The sequence below is a fragment of the Zeus faber genome, assembly GCF_960531495.2.
Source record: "Zeus faber genome assembly, chromosome: 7".
Taxonomy (NCBI): Eukaryota; Metazoa; Chordata; class Actinopteri; order Zeiformes; family Zeidae; genus Zeus; species Zeus faber.
The window spans coordinates 6,443,061-6,467,096 of record NC_137203.1 but is presented as its reverse complement, the minus strand read 5'-3'; the positions used below and the strand labels follow the sequence as shown (position 1 = coordinate 6,467,096).

Here is a 24,036-nt window from a genome sequence, read left to right as displayed (position 1 = left end):
GGTTCCGTGAGATCCGTACCCCACTGACATTTTTTATGAACAAAAACAACAGGGGCCTTTGGGGGTTGGATAATAATAAAAGGCCTTTTTCGAGGTTCTGTAGTTTATCCTTCCTCATCGTCCTCTCTTCTTCTCTTTGATTGGATCACGTGCCCGACAAATAGAAAACAACTAAAACTAGTTGCTTTTAGGTTTGGCAGAACAAATAAAGAGTAAATAATAAGTAAATCAGTTTAGACTGCTTAAAAGTAAACATTTTCCATGTTAATAAATATATATATACACATATTGTAGATCTAATTAGGGTGATTAGATCACATGTCAGACAGAGTGTGATGGAATTAATTAATCTCTCTCCATCCAGCGCCTTATTTATATCTAAAACCCAGTCACCATATATAGAACCCATTTCTTCAATTATTTTGGTTGATTTCTTTGTTTTTATTTTTTATTTCGGTTTAACTGTTGATTCAGTTCCTAAGATAACAAAAAACCAGGGGAATCATCATTTTGGTGCATAAAAACCTGCAGACTGCAGAACAAAATCATATGAAATCCAGTTTTGAAGACGACAAGCAGGTGTGATTCCTTCCAGGGAACGCAATCTGAATTCACGTTTGACCCGTCGAATGCATTTTAAACGCATGGCTTGCATGATACTTGATTTGGCTCAGGTGCTGCCGTGGTGATTAGACCCCACCCCTTTCCTCCTGTGTGTGTGTGTGTGAGAGAGAAGAGAGAGAGAGAGAGAGAGAGAGAGAGAGAGAGAGAGAGAGACGGTGTACCTGACCAAACCTGATTGGTGGGTATGCAGAGACATTCCGCTGCGTCCCATTCAGCAGTCTCAGGTAATTCCATCCTGCAGGTCCGACCCGCCCTCCCAGCCTCAGCCCTCCTCCTTATGTAAAGATCCTGCACAGCGTGGCGCAGAGAAGCACACACAAACACCGACCCACCGCGGGGGGGGGACTCATCCACATTGGTTCATACAGCCTGCACGCCTGACGCCGTCTCTCTCCCTCTGTGGAACCGTCTCTCCGTCGCCTGGGTCTCGTCTCCTCGCTCGCGGGATCTGAGCCGGTGTAGGTAGTAGTAATGGCGGGTAAATACAACTGCCCCTGTTGTCCCCACGCCCCAGAGCCCAAGCCAGTCGCGCTGCCCACGGCCACCGTGCTGACACCGGCCAGGCACCTGTGGACCACCGCCAGGGACGAGGCCGTCCAACTGCGGATGGAGAGCTCCGGGCCCGGGTCCGAGACCCCCATCACCGTACACCAGTTGTTCATGGAGACGGTGGAGGGCTTCGGGGACCATGTGGCCCTGGGTTACAAGCAGGAGGGCCAGTGGCATACCGTGACCTGGAGGCAATACTACCAGCAGTGCAGGGCGGCTGCCAAGAGCTTCCTCAAGGTGTGTGTGTGTGTGTGTGTGTGTGTGTGTGTGTGTGTGTGTGAGAATTGCGGGGTTTGTTTTATATTATTTAATTCATTAGAGTAATTTTACCACCCACATGGGTGTAATTCATAGTGTGTGAGGAGCGGTGTAAACCGGGGGTTGCTAAACTGGGGTCCGCAGCAGGATTATTATTATTTTTTTCTTTGATATATATTTTAGTATAAATACCTGCCTTTGTTAAGGGCGTGGTTTAATTTACATGTTATTTGTTATAGGTGGTATGTTTGTGTAGCCTAATTTTGCACTCCACGCAAACTGCACAGCAGTATATTAGAGCAAATAAAGTGTGTACAACTTTCTATTTTTTTGAGGGGGAGGGAACGGGGTCCTGAGCCAGGTCTTGGTCTCCCAAGTGGGTCTTCATATAATATTATATAGAATATATATATATATACAACCCCTGGTCTAAACTGTTTACATAGTATGTGTGTGTGTGTGTGTGTGTGTGTGAGATTCAGGGCTTGTGTTACTTCTCTTCTTTCACTGCGAGGCCGGGGTAGCTTTCCAAACATGTAGGTCAAAAGTAAATGAGGTTAGGGTTTCATGAGAGATGCATATTCCAAAACAATGAGGATACCAGTTCGGAGTTGATAATATTTGTCGTCATTTTCCCCTTTCCTTTTTAGGTGGGACTGGAGCGTTACCATGGTGTCGGCATCCTGGGATTCAACTCCCCCGAGTGGTTCATCTCCAATGTTGGCGGCATTTTGGCCGGGTAAGATTACAGACCCTTTCACACTGAACCATTAGGGCTGGGCCGTGAGGCCGGAATGTCGTGGGATATTTTTTACATTTGATCTGGTTGAACTTTTTACGATATTTTGAGAAACCAATTACATTCTATTTTTTATTTATTTATTTTTTTACTCACTTTCAGGGCTCGTTCACATACATTTGGGTCTCTGATGGAACTACTGACACACAAACTGTGAAATAAGACAAACTCAGTTTGTCAGTTTTTTGTGGGGTCCCTATTTCAGAAAACATGTGATTCAACAAGTCGTTCAGATTTGCGACCCCCTTCCTATGTCACATGTGGCCTCAGTAGAATTAGAACCGCACCCCATCCGAGTAACTCCACCCGTGGCTAGAGAAATAACACAGGAACTGATCTGTTGGCTTAAGAAAGAGGAATTAATACCAACTTAAAACTGAAGAGGAGGGATTAAAATAAAAAATAAAATATAAGTACTAGTACTATATAAAGTATTTTAAAAATTGTGTGAAAAAACTTTTTTTTTTTTTCCTTTAAAAAAAAAATAATAATAATAAAGGTGTATGCAGTTCACCGCACAGCCTTTAGTCTTTAAAACTGTTAAATGAGGCTGTGTAGATCTATTATAAGTGAAGATTCAGCAACTGGACTGCATATTTTTCTCGCCTCACATTTGTACAGAAAGAGATCCTGGTGGACTGGTGAGGTGAAACCAGTGAAAGTTTACATACAAACAGATCCGGCGTGGGGAGCGGCAGCATTTTCAATTAAAGCAACACACAGAAACAATGTCAGGAACGAGAGGGCTTTTGAGGTGTGTGTGTGTGTGTGTGTGTGTGTGTGTGTGTGTGTGTGTGTGTGTGTGTGTGTGTGTGTGTGTGTGTGTGTGTGTGTGTGTGTGTGTGTGTGTGTGTGTGTGTGTGTGTGTGTGTGTGTGTGTGTGTGTGTCCCTTCCACACAAGTATACATTTTTATTGATTTGAAGGAATTGCGAGGATTGTTTTTTTTTTGTTTGTTTTTTGTCTCTTTCCAGACCTCTTGTTTGGCCTGCGTTATGTATTCATTTTCATTAAGATGTCTTAAAACACTTGGATCGTGGCTAGACTACAAATTTCATATGCTCAGTGTTTCCAGCTTTGCGCGCTCCCTTCTAGTACGTCTAATACACATGAATGGCAGACATGTATGTTAAAAATCTGTCATTGCAGTATTTCAATCAGTGGTCCTTCACATAAGTAGGATAATGTAATGTAATAGCAGGAGCCCACACACCTTATTGTTATGAGGGAGAGACATGTCAGCTAATTGTAGAATAATTTACGGGTCAGTTTCATATTAACTTTTTTTTTTTTTTTCTTCCTGGTGTAGTGTGTTGACAATTTTACAGATTTGGTACGGAAGCCCGAATTTTCCAGCTGATTTAAATTTTTTGGCGTTGATGGCAGGGGGCTGGCAGCAGGCATCTACACCACAAACTCTGCAGAAGCCTGTCAGTACGTCGCTGCCAACTGCGAGGCCAACGTCCTGGTCGTAGAAAACCACAAGCAGCTCGTCAAAATCCTACAGGTGTGTGTGTGTGTGCACTATTTAAAAAAAAATTATAATAATCCCTTTTGTAGAACATTTTGTAAGTGTGTAACATTCCTTTGAGATTGTGCTCCATGTTGACATGATTGCATCACACGATTCCTGCAGATTTGTCAGCTGCACATTCATGCATGCTTCCGTTCCACCACATCCCGTGACGGGAGAGGCCGTTGAAGAACATTCGACTCTTTGTCATGTTCATGAAACCAGTTTGAGACGGCTTTTGCTATGTGACACGGTGCATTATCAGGCTGGAAGAAGTCGTTAGAAGATGGTAAATTGTGGCCATGAAGGGATGCACATGGTCTGTAACAATATTCAAATAGTCTGTGGCATTCAAGCCATGATTGATTGGTATTAACGGCCCAAAGTGTGCTAAGAAAATTCCCCAAACAATTACACCACCGCCGCCACCACCAGCCTGGACTGTTGACTCAAGGCAGGTTGGGTCCATGGATTCATGCTGTTGGTGCCAAATTCTGACCCTACGTCTGTGTGCCTCAGTGGAAATGCAGATTCATCGGACCAGGCCACGTTTTTGTCCGGTCTTCAACTGTCCAGTTCTGGTGAGCCTGTGCCCACTGCGGCCTCAGCTTTCTGTTCTTGGCTGACAGAAGTGGAACCCGACGTGGTCTTCTGCTGTTGTAGCCCATCCGCCTCAAGGTTCCACGTGTTGTGCATTCTGGGATGTTGTTCTGCTCACCTCTATTGCACGGCGTGGTTATCTGAGTGACCGTAGCCTTTCTTTCGGCTCCAACCGCTCCGGCCGTTCTCCGTTGACCTCGCTCAGCAACAAGTCGTTTCCGTCCGCAGAACTGCCGCTCACTGGATGTATTTTGTTTTTCGCACCATTCTGAGCAACCTCTGAAGACTGTTGTGCGTGAAAATCCCAGGAGATCAGCAGTTACAGAAATACTCAAACCAGCCCGTCTGGCACCAACAATCATGTCACGGTCAAACTCTGAGATCACATTTTTTCGCCATTCCCATGGTTGATGTGAACATTAACTGAAGCTGCTGATCCATATCTGCAGGATATTATGGATTGCACTGCTGCCACACGATTGGCTGATTAGATAAATGCATGAATAAGTACAGTAGGTGTACCTAATAAAGTGCTGTGTGTGTATTCCTTTCTGTCAAATTTGGGCCAAGTGATTGCATTACTTGTATATTAAAAAAACCTAGTAGTCTTTGTATATAAATGTAGTAACAAGTGTAAGATATCTGCTCTGGAATGATTAAGTATCAAGTCCCCGTGTAATTCTCAACTCAAGTTAAGGACATATACTGCCAAGTACAATATTTGGTTATAAAGCACTTTCCACCGATGCCAAGGACACATTACTCAAATCCAGAATCAGTAACATTGGTAAATCTGCTGGATTTTGACCTGGTTCCGTGGCCCTATCACAGTTAGACGCCATGTTCAGGCGTCGCACGCCGTGTCCACGCGTCGCACGCAGTGTTCACACGTCACGGGACACATTGTGTGACTGTACAGTAAATGAATTCACAGCCCAAAGCAGACGTTTGTACCAGTGCAGCATTACTGGTAAAAGCGAGTTGCGGCATTTGCACAGATCTGCCAAAAAGGAACAGCTTGAGCAATTTTCATGTCTGTTTCGATGCCCGCCAACTAAATACTAACTTGCTCCTGCGGCTTGGCCATATGGAATGATTTATCATGGGGAAATTTACGCTTGAAATCAGTATGATTGGTTGATTGCTAATCATGAATTTAAATTGCTGAATTTATGTGAAATAATCCAAATGCTGTTCATTACATTGAGCTGCGGTAATTTAATGACGGTATGATATCAGACTGAAGTATATCCTTGCAAGAAACTTCTTAATATCTGGTTTCCCCTAAAAATGTACTTCAATTTATCGCAATGAAGCGTCTGAAAATTGTGTCAAGAAAAACATTTCCTCAAACAGCGTCATTTTTGTTCTTATAACATGATAATTAATTTCACGCAATTCCATGAAGTGCACAATCTTCCTCTGCAACTGATGTCATTGAGGAATGTTTTGCTCTCCTCTCCCCATCGTCATTCGATTGTGCGTCATGAGATGACGTCGTATCTTAATTTCATAGTGACACGATTCCGCTGAAAGAAAGGTCTGTTCCCTGACAACCCTCCTCCCGCCCCGCTCCCATCCGAAGACCACGCCGAGTCAAATTCATTTATATATCCCTTAATCACGATACAGTCTCCGAGGGCTTCACGAGCCCACATTTCACAGAGAAATCAACGGCCTCCCCTGGTGGTGGTGGTGGTGGTGGTGGTGGTGATGATGATCCCCGTATAATCAAACTTTCCTTGCTGCTCCCCCAGATAAAGGACCAGCTCCCTCATCTAAAAGCCATCGTCCAGTACAAGGACGAGCTCCAGCAGAGGCTTCCGGACGTCTACACTGTGAGTTTGCAGCGTGAAAGGCAAATATGTGACGATGAAACCGATGAAGGGAACGGAACCTAGCACCTGTGATGGGAACTGTGCCATAGTCACCTTTGACCTCTGTGTGGCTCCTCGTCAGTGGGCCCAGTTCATGAAACTGGGGGAGGAGGTTCCCGACGAGCAGCTGGACGCTGTGATCGACGCCCAGAGGGCCAACGAGTGCTGCACCCTCATCTACACCTCGGGAACCACAGGGAACCCCAAGGGAGTCATGCTGAGCCACGACAACGTGAGTTCCCCTCAATGCTTCCTCTAGCGCAAGCAAGTCAGTGGAGCAGCGAGGGGTTAGTTCTGTAATGTCATGCGACTTGACATAAATTTATTTGGGTTTATAAAAGAAACACGTATTCAACCAGACGTTTGTTTTTCTCTACAATGAGCAGCGGGCCGGAGAGAATCACTACAATAAAGACAAAGTGTAAAATCAGGACCACTCCGGTCCAATTGGACCACACCACCATGACTTCCTTCCCTTTCTTTAAAGTGGAAATCTATGGAAATGTTTACCGCACTGGCTGATGGGTACACAGGCACGCAAACACTGATATTTACAGTGTATCCAGTTAAATTGTTATGAATGAAATTCATACTGTGAGTATGACCATATATTTCCATATTCACGCAAAACTTTAATTTAAAAGACCATTCAGAGAACAAGCGGAAGCAGCATCCTGCTTTGATTTTGTGCGAGTGAGAAGGAAATTGAAACCGTTCGTTATGTGAAGCATTAAAAATGCGTATGCCGTTTCCAATGGAAACGGCATACAGAGGAGCATATACATAATGCAAATGCATTGAATGTCTGTTTGTTATTAAGCACCAGCTAAATAAGGTATACAATATCGGATAAATAAACAAAATAATCTTAGGGGTTACCACTTTAAAGAGTTGGCATAGTGTTAAGTCAGGACTTGCAACAGCGGAGAACAAGGAGCTGAACAGCAAATCAGAGTCGTCAACGTCTGACCGCAATGACCTTTACTTCAGTTGCGTGACTTCTCCTCCTCCTCCCCTGCGCTTCAGATCACTTGGACCATGACCACAGCCGGCGTGACGGTAAAGCTGGCGTACGGGGAGGAGGTGGTGGTCAGCTACCTGCCCCTCAGCCACATCGCCGCCCAGGGATACGACATGTGGATCTGCATGAAGTACGCAGGGGCGACGTACTTCGCAGATCCAGACGCACTCAAGGTGGGAGCGGCTGGAACCGTTGCATAATGTTTCAAAACGGTCAAGGGGTTAGGGGCTCAATCCATATAATACTGGGTTAAAAATAAATATGCACTTAATTTTTGATTATTGAGAGATGAACAATAAGATCACACAGACTTTGACTTGGCAACAAATAATGGCAGTTTATTGTTCTACAGAATGTGTACATTGTAATGCTCATATGGTGGTAGATCATGTCTCTTAATTTTGCTCTAGTTTATTGGACAGTTTTGCTGGTGTACGAGGGCTCTGTGTGTATTTGTCAGGAGGAGGAAAAAATATGTATTTTAACCACAAAAATAAAACAAAGTTTTTGTGTGAATAACTGTGTTCAAGAAGACACTAAAATCAAAGTTGAGTGCACATACAAGGGGTAAAAAATGATCAAAATAAAAAGGGGGGACGGGGGGGACAAGCTGAACAGGAGCACTGCAGAGTCAAGAAAATCAAAATACAAGGTATCGAACAGTTGTGTATTGAAAGCAAAAATATAAAAATGAAATAACATGAATGCAGGCGCTCACACAAGGTTTTGCCTTGGTCATTGTTTGGGGAATGGCTTACTGTTATATTTACATTTTCTGTAATACAGTACACAAGTCAATCTCTCATGTCACCTTTTGACTAACTTGGTGCGTCACTCATTTCCCAGGGTTCACTGGGCACCACCCTGAAGGAGGTGCGGCCCACGTCGTTCCTCGGCGTTCCCCGCGTCTGGGAGAAGATGCACGAGAAGATGAAGGCCATCGGCGCCAAGGCATCGCCGCTCAGGAAGAGGGTGGCGGACTGGGCCAAGGCCATCGGCCTGCAGTACAACTACAGCGCCATGAACGGGTGAGTTCCGCTGGGGACGGGGGCCCATCATTTATTAATTATAACCATTCTGTGTTTTAAGGACGGTGTGTATAGATTACCCATTACTCCATCCGCCGTCTTCAGTTGTCACCTGAACTGCCACCGTGAGCCAATTTGTCAAAATATAGTAATTAGGACACTGGTGAGTGTTCATCCCCGGAGTGGAATTCCTCAGCGACTGTCTCGCTGTTCATCAGAGCGAGACAGTCGCTTATCAACGGTGGCGCCGTTGCGACTTGGTGGTATTCAGTTTTGACCTTCAGCTGATTGCATCTTATCCCCATAATCTGTAAAAATGTGGCCCCTCCGGTCCCCTCGTCTTACTAGATTGGTTTTTGTTTTTTTTGTTTGTTCTTTTGGGCTCCAGGGAGCACCAGGTGCCCTGGGGCTTCATGCTGGCCAACAACCTGGTGTTCAAGAAGGTTCGTCTGGCGCTGGGTCTGGACCGCTGCAGGTTGTGCTTAACGGGCGCCGCCCCCATCACCAAGGAGACGCTGGAGTACTTCATGAGCCTCAACATCCCGCTGTACGAGCTGTACGGCATGAGCGAGAGCACGGGCCCGCACACCATCTCCTTCACCAACAACTTCCGCATCATGAGGTCAGCCACAAGGGATTCTAGAGACGGTGTAGTCATAATTGTTTTTTTTTTTTTTCTAAACAGATGTGACCTCAAATGTGTCATAATGTGAATATTTTGTAGTTTTTATTTGGAATTTTTTATTTGGTATTTTTACATTGACATGTTGTATTGTGGAAGGACCATATCTCTGTAAAATCATAAATTTCCCATGTTAGACCTATGGCGCTTCTACCTTTTTAAAGAGAATTGGCAATTACAAAATGGGGGGGAAATTAAGTTACTTTGACAAAATTAGACTATTTTAAAATCGGAGCTATCGTCAGGTCATGTAAAATGCGTGTGTGTGGTACTTTAATTAGTTATAAGGGCTAAAACTGAATTTAATGCCTGAACAGTTTGGTCCTTTTTTTTTTTTTTTATTTGACACCTTATTTTACGTAAAACGGGACGTTGAATTCACACACAGATATTGGGATAAACATGTTTTTCCACACGCTCAAAAAACACCACCCGACCCACGTCGACGCCCCCCGCATGTAAACCCCGTGATGGAACGCATCGCCTCCGTCTTCTGCCTCCGTCCAGCTGTGGGAAGGAGATGCCCGGCTGCAAGACCAAGCTGGACAAGCCGGACGCGGACGGGAACGGAGAGATCTGCTTCTGGGGGCGCCACGTCTTCATGGGCTACCTCAACATGCCCGACAAGACGGACGAGGCCCTGGACCAGGACGGCTGGCTGCACTCCGGGGACCTGGGCAAGCACGACGACAGGGACTTCCTCTTCATCACCGGAAGGATCAAAGGTGGGGGTTGAGGGATCACGGACGGGGACTTCCAGCTTCGACTGAACCAAGTGGGTTCAGTTAAACTCAATGCATAGGACCAGTTTATGCAGGAACTCCACCGGTTTGATGCTCGGCTAGGGCAGAAACGTGGCAGGACTTTTACCCTCTGAACCGGAATTGACCACCCCCCACTGAAGTCTATGGATTGAGGTTGGGGAAAAAAACCTTCTTCGGTAGAATGGAAAGATTCCGATGTTGAACAGTGAGGTTTTTAGATTTTTCTTGATAGTAAAGGTTTAACTGACGAATGACAAACAAATGCATCAGTAGAATGAATTGAGCTGTAAGTGACGGCACTTGTAGTTCAGCTGAAAATGCTCTTTTATTTTATTATAATATTTTTTAATTCTTTTTTTAATTTTGTTTGTCTATCAGTAATGTGACATTAAGTCTATGGTGGGGGGGAAAAATGGTGTAAGATGAGATCACACATGATTAATCCCTGGGGGCGGGGATCCCGGCGAATCTATACATAATTGACCCTTCACCCAGGGATGAATTCAAGCCCAAAAAAAAGATCAGTTTAGTGTTTGGTTCCCAACGGAGTTTAGATTCGGACGCCTCGCATCAACACCGCTTCCCAGAGTCTATCGATGGGACAGCTTGAGCGCCGGGTTTTGAGAGTTCCGTCTCCTCCCCTCACAGAGCTGATCATCACGGCCGGCGGGGAGAACATCCCCCCGGTCCCCATCGAGGACGCCGTCAAGGCGGAGGCGCCCGTCATCAGCAACGCCATGCTGATCGGCGACAAGCTCAAGTTCCTCTCCATGCTTCTCACGCTCAAGGTAAGTAAGGGGCGGCAGCTGCTGAATAAGTCAGGAGGCTCGGGCCCCCGGGAAACGACACCTTCTCCCCTTCCGCAGTGCGCCGCCGACGACAACGGCGAGCCGACAGACGAGCTGAGCCCCGAGGCGCTGGCCTACTGCCAGCGGCTGGGCGTCACGGCAACCACCGTCTCCCAGGTGGTGGCCAACAAGGAGCCGGCGATCTACAAGGCCATCCAGGAGGGCGTGGAGCGGGTCAACGCCAGGGCCACGTCCAACGCCCAGAAGATCCAGAAGTGGGTGATCCTGGAGCGGGACTTCTCCGTGTCGGGCGGAGAGCTGGGTGAGTCGTCGGGTGAAATGCGTGGGGCGAGCGAGAGGGAAGGGAGTTGGACAAGGAAACAAACCGCCGTGCTGCAAATCATGCACCTTCGATATGTTTAATCTGGCCGGGGACGCTCGCGCGCCGTTTACGTCTCATGTTAAAGTCGTTGCTTTGACCTCGCTGATTAAATCTCTCCTGCGTGTGTTCTATTGATCATTTGTCGGTCAAGCATTCACTACTTGGTGGTTTTCATCAATCTGGAAAAATGACACCATTGACTTTTTGCTTTACATGATGCACATCACGTGCACTGTGGGCTGGCATCTAGTCTGTAAAAGTCACCCTGATCCAACACATTGCACTGGGATTTATGAATATTTTATAGGTACGCAGTGTTATACTAGTCTCCAATTATACACTCATATTTTCTTAAAAGCGTGTCTAGTAGTTGTGCTTTCTGTGGATAAATGTGCAATATTTCTATTGCATGTACCCTGCTCACTCCTATATCCCATATGGCATTTATCTAATTTCAGCACATTATAGTCTGTAACACCAACATAAATATAATTTCTAGCACTTATGTTCATTTAAATCAAATAGTCCTAACTGATGTATTTTTAGTCTCGTTATTTAACAGGTTTTTTTTTTTGTGTGCCCTTCCAGTTTCGGTTTGTCGATGAAATGTGTTTTGAATGCGCCAATATGAATTGGATTGTTGTTGTTGTTGTTTTCGGCAGGACCCACCATGAAGCTGAGGAGGGCCGTTGTGGTGAAGATGTACCAGGAGAAAATCAACCAGCTGTACGCGGTGGCTCAGACGGCAGCGGAAGGAACCCCGCAAGGATAAATACATCTAAAGGAGACGGAGCAAATAAGGAAATGGGAGCGCAGGAAACTCCGGTTTAAGTTTGTCGCATTTTGAACGTCCACGTGTCTAAAACTTGCACAAACTATTATTAAATGTTTTAAGATTTTCCCGCGAAAGTCAACAAAAACAGATATATAATTATTGAGGCCTTCCGATCAAGGAAAACACCCCAGGGCTTTTGAACAGCTTTGTATTTTATAATGTGATTTAAATGTGTTCATTTTTAACCAGGAAATGGAGAGGAAGTCATTTTGGTATTTGCTCCGAAACTCTATTTAAGCTGTACATAGGAATTCTCAGCAACAATGCACTTTTTGAAAATAAAACACCAGATCATAAGCATTCCTGATCTCTCATGCCTGCAGATAATTTGTTGGTGCTAAACTGCTGCTTTGTCTACTTCACTAGTCTGGTTGGAAGCTAGTCCAATGTTTTAGTTCCGTTTTTTTGTTTTTCAAATTATTATAATTTCATTATTATTAATAATAAATAAAAAGGTAGCCGTTGGTCAAGATCCAACAAGTCTTTTTTTTCTGGTTCAATGAGCTTAGGGTTGGTTTTTGAAGACTTCGCATTGAAAATAATATCCCTCTGTGAGGAGCCAGTTTTGAAGCAAACATCGAGTACCAACCAAATTCAGATGATGCTTAATTATGTTGCTTCTAAAGACAAGAAGTTATATTCAAAATAAAATAATACGTTGAGCAATCATTTGATAAGAGCATTGGCGAGACGTAAGGTGACATTTTCATTTATTACCTCTATGTACACTGAAAAAAAAATGTTGGCATGTTATTTCAAGATAAATGAACTGTCGATGTAAGGTCAATAAAAGTGAAATGATTAAGCAGAAAAGAAGCCAAAGCCTGTTTGTTAAAGTGTGCGTCACAGACGTCAGTCTATTTGAAGTAGTTTTGTGTTCCTGGAGAGGAAGCGTTGGAGCAAGTATTACAGGTCGTTTCACTTTTTACTCCATGACTTTCACCGGTCAGTCACAACATTGAAAGCAGTGACAGGTGAAGTGAATAACACTGATCATCTGGTTCCAGTGGCACCTGTCAAGGGGTGGGATATATGAGGCAGCAAGTGAACAGTCAGTTCTTGAAGTTGATGAGTTGGCAGCAGGAAAAATGGTCAAGCGTAAGAATCTGAGCCACTTTGACAAGGAGCACATTGTGATGCTGGACGACTGGGTCAGAGCATCTCCAAAAACACAGGTCTTGTGGGGTGTTCCTGCTAAGCAGTGGTTACTACCTACCAAAAGTGGTCCGAGGTAGGACAACTGGTGAACCGGCGAAGGGCTCATGGGCGCCCATGTGCTCATTGATGCACGTGGTGAGTGAAGTCTAGCCCGTCTGGTTCGATCCCACAGAAGAGCTACTGTTGCACAAATTGGTGAAAAAGTTAATGGTGCAATGATAGAAAGGTGTCAGAACACACAGAACATCACAGCTTGCTGCGTATAGGGCTGTGTAGCTGCAGAGCTGTCAAGAGTGCCCATGCTGACCCATGTCCACCACTGAAAGCTCCTACAATGGACACGTGAGCATCAGAACTGGACCATGGAGCAATGGAAGAAGGTGGCCTGGTCTGATGAATCACTTTTTCTTCTACATCATGTGGATGGGTGGGGTTAGGGTCCGATCCGATGTAGCATCTGTAGGATGTGCTGTAACAACAAGCCTGATCCATGGGGGCCCCACCTCACAACTTCCAGGACCTAAAGGATCTGCTGCTCACGTCTTGGTGCCAGATACCACAGGACACCTTCAGAGGTGGAGTCTGCCTCCATGTAGGGGACCTACACAATATTGGTGGTAATAAGTGGTGGTTTTAATGTTGAGGCTGATCGGTGTATCGCTGCAGCGTTCTCTTTTGGCCTTCAGCTTAACCCTTTTAGGCAAGAAGCATGTAGCCTCCAAACAGTCCCCATGAATCTATACCACACACAGCCATTTGAATTATGTGATCATTCTACTGCTTACCGCTGATCTCTATAAAGACTTTCGATTTAATTTATTCTGGAAGCCAGGCTATAGGCCGGGAGATCAACAACTGTCCAGCAAAGACGTGTGAGCACCAAGACATGTCATACGTGTTCTACGACAAGGTTTATATTGGCCGACATGGATTGGAGAGTTCATGTGCTTTAGGCTGCACGAAAAACACATCAAAGAGAGTTGTGAAATGGGACAGGGGGGAGAAACAATTAAATAACATTGCGACCGCAGGACACGATTCATTTAATAAAGCAGAAAGATGTGGTTGTATTGTGGTTGTAAAACAGTAATGGGCAGTTTAATGTACGTGTCTTGCGTCATTCACTATACAAGACAAGATAAGATCCTGTCTGAGGAGTGCACTATCAGCAGACAGGTGTCATGAAAGGAATTCACCCCAGCTGCCTTTCACTTCTTCCTCATGCCATGATCAGTGTGTTCTGGCCAGGAAAGTACCCCGCCACCAACAACGGAAACGGCACATCGGGACGCACGTGCACGATGAAAGTACATTGGATGGCTGTTTCTTATGTTCCATCCCAAAAGAGCAAAAAGATCGTAGCACAATAGAAGCATATGATCCTCCTTATCAGTCTCAAAAGACCTGTACAACGCCGGCCTCCGACTCCTGATTGCTCTCGTTGACATGACAGGGGCGTGTTGGACTTATCTGACGTTTTCGGGATGCGGGCGGCAACGCATTGTGACGGGAGCAAAGAGCCCGTAAACGACATGGTAAGATGACAGGCATCACACTGAGCTCCAACAGAGGTCGCTCTGCAATCTCTAGATCGGGAAAGTTCACGCATTCCCTGCGACGGGTGTCTGATCTGGCCCTGCCCTATAAGGTAGGGAAGCAGATTGATCTTATCAACTACGTACCTGGCTTGTCAACCCGTCGGCATCTGAGACCAGACCGCAGCGTCCTCTCGTCTGATGGGATGGAGCTATCGTCAACACCCACCGATCAGATCCAACCGGCTCCACCGCATTTTTGTGGCATCGGTTTCCAAGTGGAGCACTCAACCGGTCAATCTGCTACTACGTCTGAGCGGTTTCACGGGGCCACCCCTGCCCTCTCATGCATTGAACTGGGTGGGATTTGACTGCGTGACATGGCCTGGGGCTGGGGGACGTTTTAACACCCATCTGGTGGAGATAATTGGTCACGGACACCGTGGATAAAACGGTTAACGGGCAGGAATTCTAAAAGTGCGGAAAAGTCCAGCATTTCTAAGACGCTTTGAAGCAGAGCTTATAATATGGACATCTATTTAACGAGTTTATATTGTGTACATCAACAATATACGACTTACTTCACGCAGCTCAAAGTTCATACTTTATTTTACTTCACGAATTGCAGTTTTTTTTTTTTTTTTGGGGACACAGGATGAGACAATGACAATGGAACACCGCCCTCTGGTGGTAGAAAAGTCACTTTGCACAATCACTTGGGCCGTCAGAGTCACATTTAGCAAGGTGTAAAAAAAACAAGTCGTATCGGCCCGATTAAACCGTTGGCACATCGCGATGGCCGGCGCACCATGGCAACCTTGGAGGCGGCTGTCTATATGGTCGTTATGGCGACGCCTTTCTTGACCCAAGTGTTGCTGTTGAGGAGAGTGAGCATGAAGCGCGCCACGTCGCCCCGGCCCATGGTGCTGCCGGTCGGGTTCCCGCTGGAGTCGGACACAAAGTAGCCCCTGTGTGTCAGGAACTCCTTCGCTGTGGGGGGACACGGAGACAAAGGGGGGAAAAAAAAAAATTATAAATTGGCTTCAAATATTATCATTTCGTTTTCAGCTCCTCTAGCGAGACAAAACTATTTTTCGTCTTAGATCAGATGAACCCGATTCATCCTTGCAGGCGCGACGGCCGCTCAGGAACCTTTTTATGTTCCTGCCTGTCCTGGTGCCGGCAGATTTGTTGGTTTACAGGAGGCAACACTGGAACCAACTGGTATGTTCCAAGACTAAAAAGGAAAAAGCCCGGCTTGTCCCCGAGCACGAGAAGAACCCTTTCACTGGTGGAAACGTCAACACAAGTGAAAGGACGTGGGTGTGTTCGGCTTCACTGTGACAAAACGGCTCCCCGGGGCGACCCGTTCTGCAGCAGCCGTACAGAGCACGTGCGGCAGGGCCGGCCAACAAAACTCACGACTGTTTTGGTTTCGAGAGAATTGCTTCGACACTCGGGGACAGAGGTGGGTCGTAATGGGAGGATGTCAAAGCGTCCTCGAGCAAGACACCGAGCCCCCTAACTGCTCCCGATATGAGGCGGAAATTGTAAAGGAGCCTTTGTGTCCCTGTATCATATGAAGTCTATTTACCGTTTACATTATTAGAAAATATAACACAATTAAATAATATCATGGGTATTAATATTCTGATACATTAGATGCCAAACTTCAAAACCTTGAAAGTTGTATAAAGTTTCTACAACCCAGTGTCAATGGGTCAACATTCTTTTACTGTTTAATAAATGGGATTAGTTTGAAAGCTAGGCAGAGGTTTTATTTTGCAATCACATCATATTACTCACAAAAGAAAACAAGTTTTGTTTAGCAACCAATGCCAAAAACCATCCAGGCATCTGTATGACATATGTGAGCTAGTCCTAATCTGCACATGTACTGGAACCCTCTCCATCTCCTCTGGGTTCGGGTTAGCTCTTGTTTTACCTGAGGCTGGCTGGTTCTTGAGGCCGGGTGGACGAACCACGGTCCAGCTGATGTCATTGTTGTTCTTCAGGAAGGTCTCCATCTCGTACATGTTGGAGAGAACGCTCCTGATCATTGGCAGCAGGAGGAAGCGGATGAGGTACGACGCCTGAGTTCCTGAATCAGCTGAGAAAGTAAAAGCGCGGCGTAACCCATCGGACTCCATCGGCACTGAGACATACACAGACTCAAAGACTCTTTAAGGAAAAGAGAAAGTGAACGCCTTCTTCCTCACAACACAGTGAAACCAACAATTGGGGCAAAACTTTCAACCTTAAAAAACTCACCTCATCACAAATCTAATTTTTGAAAGCGGGAAGCTCCCAATTGAGTCAGCCAGTCCTTTGAGAAATTTGTCACTAACCGTGTATCTCATTAAGTTTTTCTGGGTTTTATTAACCCTCCTGGACTTGACTCGTAAAACACTAGAAATGGTAAGTTGTGCCGCTTCATTTTTTTTGCCTCCCAGAGTGACAAATGCTTTGGATGTACTGCGCCAATTGCAAAAAGGTAGTTCTAAATAAAATGTGACAGCATCGTTATTCAAAATATGATCAAATATAAACTAAGAAAAGGAGACTCAACATTTACCCTTTAAGGTTTAAATGAAGGCTTTAAACGTTTGCCCCACTGGACTGCATTTAAGCACAGTGAGAAGCTGCAGCAGAGTGGTAAATTTCACAATAGTAAAGCAGAGACGTTGTTGCTATGAACTGTTATACACAATGGGAGCCAACATTTTAACAAGGCCTGGGTTGAAAAATAGTTAACCTATCCTTTCAAATTTAGGAAGACATTTTATTGTGATCAACATCAACATTGCAGCGAGCACCGTCGCAGCGGCTCGTGGCTCCCCGATTTGTTCTACTAGGACAAAAAAGTACACTCGGCCATGTGTGTTCCAACGTTAAATATGCGTAGAGATCCGCACCTCTCCCACGCCGAGGCCGGTCAGACCACCTCTCATCGCTCCTTATACCAGCATATGCTCCCTTCAGGAGGAAAACAAAGCCAAACACAAACGCCATAAAAACCTGGCCTGCGGAGCACTCTCTCAGCTCCAGGACCGCTTTAAACAAACCGAATGGAATGTCTTCCAACAACAGGAATTAAATACACAGAAACTGCGCTGTTCTACATCAAGGACCGCACTGACGATGTCACTGTTGACAGAAGGATCGGAAACCCTGGATGACAAGCACAGTCCAGACTCTTCTAAGAGACCGACACGCTGCCTTCGGGTCAGGCGATGGGGCCCCATACAGCACTGCTGGAGCCCACCCGTGGAGCAGGCGTCAAAGATACCAAGGACCCCAATCACAGAAAAATCTAGGACCCGTCTCAGCGCCTCCACCAGCCTCGGGGACCCAGGTACTCACTCTGCAGGAATTCTAAGTATTCTGAGAGACGTGCGCTCAGGTCAGTGAACCCGAGGAAGGCTGCTGATCCTGACGGAGTACCCAGGAAAGTACTTCAAGCGTGTGCTGATCAGCTCTCAGAGGTATTCACGAAGATCTTTAACCTTCCCCTCACACAAGCCGTCGTCCCACCCTGCGTCAAGTCAGCCATCATCATCATCCCGAAAAGCCAGCCATCGACAGTCTTCCCGACTACAGGCCGAGTAGTCATGAAGTGTTTTGAGAGACTGGTCTCCCAGCACGTCAAAGCCTCCCTCCCGCCTTCGACCCACATCAGTTTGCCTACAGAGCAAATGGGCCCAGAAGGCGCTATCGCCATAGCTCAGCTCAGCATTCAATACAATCATTCAGGACATACTAGTCGGCAAACCGTCCGACTCAAGACACCCCCCCTCCCTGCCTGCACCTGGATAAAGGACTTCCACCTCTCCTCCATCCTCACACTCAGCACCGGCTCTCCACGAGGCTGTGTGCTGAGTCCATTACTCTTATGTTCTATACACCTACGAGGGCACCCCATCAACACCATCATCAAATTCACGGATGACACTATTATAGTAAGAAATTGACAGTGTGGTGCTCAGCAAACAGCCTGACACCGAACACCACAAAAGCAAAGGACCGAGCACAGAGTGGACCCTGCCGCAATTTACATCAATGTGGGACTGTGCGGGAAGGGTTCCCACCTTCAAATTACTGGGGGGGGCACATCTCTGGGGACCTTTCCTGGTCTGCAAACACCAGGTCGTCAAGAAGGCACAGCAGCGGCTACACTTCCTGAGAGGGCTCGGGGAAAAACAGGCCAGGAGAAAAGCGGCAGGTGGCCCGTACTGCTCCTCCATCGAGAGCCTACTGCCGTGCTGTATCTCAGTGTGGTACGGCGGCTTCTCAGCAGCAGACAGGAGAGCCCTTCAGAGGGTCATCAACAATGCACAGAAAATTATCTCTAGCTCCCACTGCCTCGGCAGAGCCGAAAACGTTTTAAAGGAGTCTTCTCATCCTGGACACCACCTGTTGGACCTGTTGCCCTCTGGCAGGTGCTACAGGTCCATCATTGAATGACCCCTCCACATGTAATATGATGTCTGTCCTTCTAAGGCAAACCTTCTGTACTGGATCTAATGCAATAATTACATATATTCAAATGTAATTATTAGATTCATATTAGTGTAAACATTATGTTTATTTTTAATAATTACATGCATATTCGTGAGATAATTACATTTATTCTCGTGCAACAAGCACATTTATTTCAGTGCAAAATTAAATTATATTATATTGTAATCCACTTACTATTTTAGAACCTGTGTTGAGGTTGTTTTGCTCTGTTATGTTTTGTTTCTCTGTCTTTTAATGCAATGATCAGGAGTAGTGCTCCTAATTTCACTGTGTTCTATACAATGACAACGGCTTTCTATTCTAACATGCTTAAATATGCACCTTCACCTTTCACCCTGGACTTACGCTCAGTGTACCAGGAGGTCATGGTGATCACCCGGTTGACCCTGACCTCCCGCATGGCGCTGACCACTGCACTCATGGACGTGGTGTAGCCCGTCACCCCTGATATGAAGGAGGCGGGAAAGCCCAGACAGGACACGATCACGTCCTGACCCTTGAAGTGGACCTTCAAACTGTCCGCCGCGAAAATGTCAGCCTCCACCACCTGACAGACGGCAGAGAGGGAGAAGGACGGCGTATATTACAACGCTCAAAGTTCTCTGGCCGAGGCCCCTCATGGTACCCGTTCAGGTGCAGTACACGAGCCCTTGTGCCAAAGTCCAGATTGTTTTGTCAGCAAAACCACGTTGGAAGGAATTCAAATTGGCCACAATCACGTTTTCTGTGTCACAATCATCTCATCGTTGTGAAAAAATATAGTAATTATTAACAATCCTGTTTGCTAACTTTTAAATATTATTGGATGTTAGCAGATGAGAGACAGCTGTAATCTCTGCACACTCAACTCAGCTGACTCACGTCCCTCCGCACGCAGCGCTGTACCTTCAGTTTGTCGTTTCTGATGGTGATTTTCCCGGGGTTTCTGACGATGGCGGTGACCGTGTGTCCGTGCTCCAGAGCCTGGCTGACCAAGTACTGTCCCGTCTGCCCCGTGGCTCCCAGCACCACGATCTTCATCTTCAGACTCTGAAAATAAATCAAAATAATGGTCAGGATTCCAGTCGGAGATTCCGGTCGGGCCGGCAGCGCGAGTCTAATAAATGTGTTTGCTTTCACAAAATGTGAAGCAGCTCCCACCCTGTTTCCCAAAGGACAAGTGTGAAAATAAAATTTATGATGGTGCAATAAAGAAAGGCCTTTCTTTCTATTTTGACTTGAGACTCTCCACTTAACCCATTCTGTTCAGCACAGCAGAGATCAGCTGTTGCTATGAACACATTTAGACGAATTTACCAAATTTAGAATAGTGTGAAATAAATTGTTCATGCTAAAAGAACCCGTAGGCAGAGTCATGCCTCTGGGTGAGACCACATATATTTGTTATTTATTATAACCAATAAAACTATCAGAACAAATGTGTGATTTCATTTAGGAACAGTTATCAGTATTCACCATTATACACAGATTAGCCACAACATTAAAACCACTGACAGGTGAAGTGAATAACATTGCTCATCTCGTTGCTCTATGATAGAAAGGTGTCAGAACACACAGTGCATCACAGCTTGCTCTGTATGGGGCTGTGTAGCTGCAGACCAGTCACAGTGTCCATGTTGACCCATGTCCACCACGAAGGTGCCAGCAATGGAAATGTGAACGTCAGAACTGGACCATGGAGCAATTGAAGAAGGTGGCCTGGTCTGATGAATCACTTTTTCTTCTACATCATGTGGATGGGTGGGGTTAGGGTCCGACCCGATGGAGCATCTGTGGGATTTGCTGGAACAACAAGCCCGATCCATGCGGGCACCACCTCTTAACTTCCAGGACTTAGAGGATCTGCTGCTAACGTCTTGGTGCCAGATACCACAGGACACCTTCAGAGGTCTGGTGGAGTGCATGCCTCCACGGGTCACAGCTGTTTTGGCGGCACGAGGGGGTGGTTTTAATGTTATGGCTAATATTCTATGGTTATTTTTAATATACTTTCAAACTCAAACTGCGCAATGTTGATTTTCTTTTATACATGTCAACTTTTGAAGGAAATTCATTAATGCAGCCATTGTACCTTCCTTGTACGTTTATCACATAATTTCAACTGCATCTGACATTATTGGGCCAATCATTTCCTCAACAACCGATTCTCATGATTGCTGGTGATCAAAAGGACCCAGTAGAAGAAACAAATTCTTCATTTATTAGGCATTGTTCAAACAACACAGCCTCTCTTTGTTGTAGATCCAGACACTTCCCTGCAGCTCAAAGGGAAGTGGTCAGATGCTCAGTGAAGAAACTAGACCAAGACTTGTACGAGTCCAAAGGCTTCTGAGAAAGAGAAAAGTTGACCACACACTTTTATCGTCTATGTTCTCTTGACATTTAGTTAGTACGGGTTGTCCCAGCTTCTAATTGTTGCTGTATAATTCTGCATGTTTGGTCCTTCACCACCGGGAGAACAGAGATGTAATTCAAAACAACCCTTGGCAAAAACAGCTGATTTTGCCTTGACTTACTGATTGGTTTCCTTGATGTTCCCATGCACTGCAATGTATATTTTTTAACACGCATGTATGTATTGTTCTGCATACGAAGTGATTCTTGGTGATTCTTTCATTAATGGATGGGTTTAAAGTGTATAGGGCTCGTACCCCCAATGGGAACATTAGCGTGGAATTCACATTTAAGAATCTAACACAAACCTCAGCCTCCAAAGTCTCTCAAAAGCTCTTCCCAACAAGTTAGTACGTAATGAATGTACTGTAATAAACACGTATTTGCAGAAACACGCATACTGATGTACTATTGACTCAAAATAAAAAAGACTTGATTCAACATGGCAGTGGCCGCCTACCCAACGCTTGAGACTGGAACTGGAACACCGCTGCAATTTTCAGCTTGGTTGTTAGTCAGGATTCTAATTAGGCCAAATACCAAATACACTTTGTAAAAATCTTTTTACCAGTTATTTACAATTTCTGTCTGCTACTCTCACCATATAGAATACACAAGTGCACTGAATATAGTAAAAAAAAGTAAAACGAAACCACCTTGCATGATTGAACGGTCCCCGTGTTAACAGATAAGGAGGAGTCGGTAAGATAAGTGTGTGATAAGTGTCACATGATCAGCTCAACTGACTATGACTGAAAAGCAACGAATCGAGAAAAAGATTCAAACCGCCCGGCACTGACTAGAGGGCGTTTCTCCTGCTTTCATTAAAACCACCACTTGCTCTTCCTTGTCCTCTTGCGCCACCTGCAGTGAAAATACGAAAAACGATATGTTCGTCTTCATTTTTATTGTGTCTTCCCCTAAAGTGCCAGAAATAAATGGCGGTGTGTGTGTGTGTGTATATATATATCTCCCTGATCTTCTGGGGATCAGAGTCCCAGTGTGTCTTGCATTCGTTCATATTCACAGTTGTGATCTGCACACCCCAGATTCGTTGCAATGCCCGTAAAGATGTGAACGCACCCGTTGACGGAGTCCACTTCATTTTATTTTTTTTTGTAGTCGTTGGTTTCCACGATAGGCCTCTCGTGTCCTGAGGACTTACCTCCTGAGCGTCTGTCTGGCTTGGGGTCGTGCTTTCCATTCGGGCTTGGCCTCACCCTGTGCCGGATGTACTGTATGGCTTGTTTGCGGCTTTAACGTTGTGTGCATTCAATGACAGTTTACACAATCATGGCAGAACCAAGGGAAATTTCCGTAGCGGGTGGACGACAAAGTTCCCATCTGTCCACGAACAACACGGCGGCGGCAGCACTGGGCCGCCATTTTATTTTGCTGCTCAGCTTCTACTTCCGGGTCCGCCCACCGGAAGCGGCGTGCTCAGTTTTGCTGCGAGCTGTTTAGAATGTTTTAAAATGTGGAGAAAAACACAAAAATAATAATAATAATAATAATAATAATAATAATAATAACAACAATACCATCTAAAAGAAAGTTACACACACAAGCGATATTGATAAAAGTACTGGGCTTGTTTATTCGAGTGTACAAATGGAAGTATACGCCTGATGCAACAGATCGTGAATCCTTGTCAAACTGTCTGTTTCAGAATAAATAATAATTATCATACAAAAAATCGCATTTCACAAAATTAAAAACAAATTCAAGCTAAATTGGTTTTCCATCATCGACAATAAGGGAGGTTAGTCATTTGACTAATTCAACCTTTAAAATCAGCAATAACAAATATAAAAATACACGATAGGTATAGATAACCCAGGTCTATTTCAATATTTGTGTTTATTTTATTATGTTTGTGTGTGTGTGTGTGTGTGTGTGTGTGTGTGCGTGTGCGTGTGTGTGGGGGGGGGGGCATATACTGCACTATTTTAAAAAACAAAATCCCTCTGTGGAACATTTTTTGACATCAAATAAAATCTAAAGGGTTTTCATCATATCATTTTATATTTACAAGAATCCAAACCAAAACAGTTGCACAGGCCAATTTGAGCTTGGACATCATTCGTGGGAGGGGTTGGTTATACACAGCAGCTGATACGAGGGGGTACGGTGCCAGCGTGATCCATAATCTGACGTTAAGAAGTCCTGTAGTCCAGGTCCAAAACAGATGTCAAAAAGACAAGTCGAAAACACACGAACACACACACACACACACACACACACACACACACACGGCCAGCAGACTTTCCAAAACTAGAAACTGTAATCAAAAGCATGTCCCCATAGCGTCGTGTTTATACCATGACTGTGCCATCATCCTATATAAAGGCCGGTCTAACCGCATCAAGTCATTAGTGTCCAACTAATCCACTTGAGGCACGGCGCCTCGATTATTCCACGGCACTTAGGTACCAAAAGGCTAAACAATCCCCAGCACGGAGCAACGGAGGAGCAGCGGCGCTCGAGCCCGGGCGGGTGACTCCATCAGGTGTTTTTTTTCGTCGTCCACCCATTCAGAATGAGTCATCCCACCTGCGATCTACCGATCCTGACCTGACGGCGGGGGACTTTAGGACGGGCGGAGGGATGCGACGGAGCCAATGCGAGTCAAATACTCACTGAGACAGAACCGAGCCACTGGGGAACTTGTTGACTGGATCGAAAAAGTGACCACGTAAGTAGGATGAC

At 45.4% G+C, this 24,036-nt stretch overlaps 2 protein-coding genes across 2 annotated transcripts; one reads left to right on the top strand and one right to left on the bottom strand.

Moving 5' to 3' along the window:
- Positions 1-1,095: 1,095 nt before the first annotated feature.
- LOC307232916 (long-chain-fatty-acid--CoA ligase ACSBG2-like) lies at positions 1,096-11,689 on the top strand (the record flags this gene model as incomplete). Its single annotated transcript, XM_080004125.1, has 12 exons — positions 1,096-1,410; positions 2,082-2,170; positions 3,616-3,736; positions 6,100-6,180; positions 6,302-6,451; positions 7,246-7,413; positions 8,087-8,268; positions 8,657-8,890; positions 9,458-9,675; positions 10,363-10,502; positions 10,581-10,824; positions 11,547-11,689. 12 exons carry the CDS (start codon positions 1,096-1,098, stop codon positions 11,654-11,656), a joined length of 2,052 nt encoding a protein of 683 aa, XP_079860251.1. The 3' UTR covers positions 11,657-11,689.
- A 3,320-nt stretch (positions 11,690-15,009) lies between these two features.
- Positions 15,010-22,717, bottom strand: LOC307233162 (flavin reductase (NADPH)-like). Its single transcript, XM_080004384.1, has 5 exons — positions 22,493-22,717; positions 19,819-19,962; positions 19,279-19,480; positions 16,358-16,522; positions 15,010-15,402 (listed from the first exon to the last, which is right to left on the bottom strand). The coding sequence occupies exons 1-5, from the start codon at positions 22,529-22,531 to the stop codon at positions 15,245-15,247; spliced, it is 708 nt and encodes a 235-aa protein (XP_079860510.1). The 5' UTR covers positions 22,532-22,717; the 3' UTR covers positions 15,010-15,244.
- Positions 22,718-24,036: the final 1,319 nt, after the last annotated feature.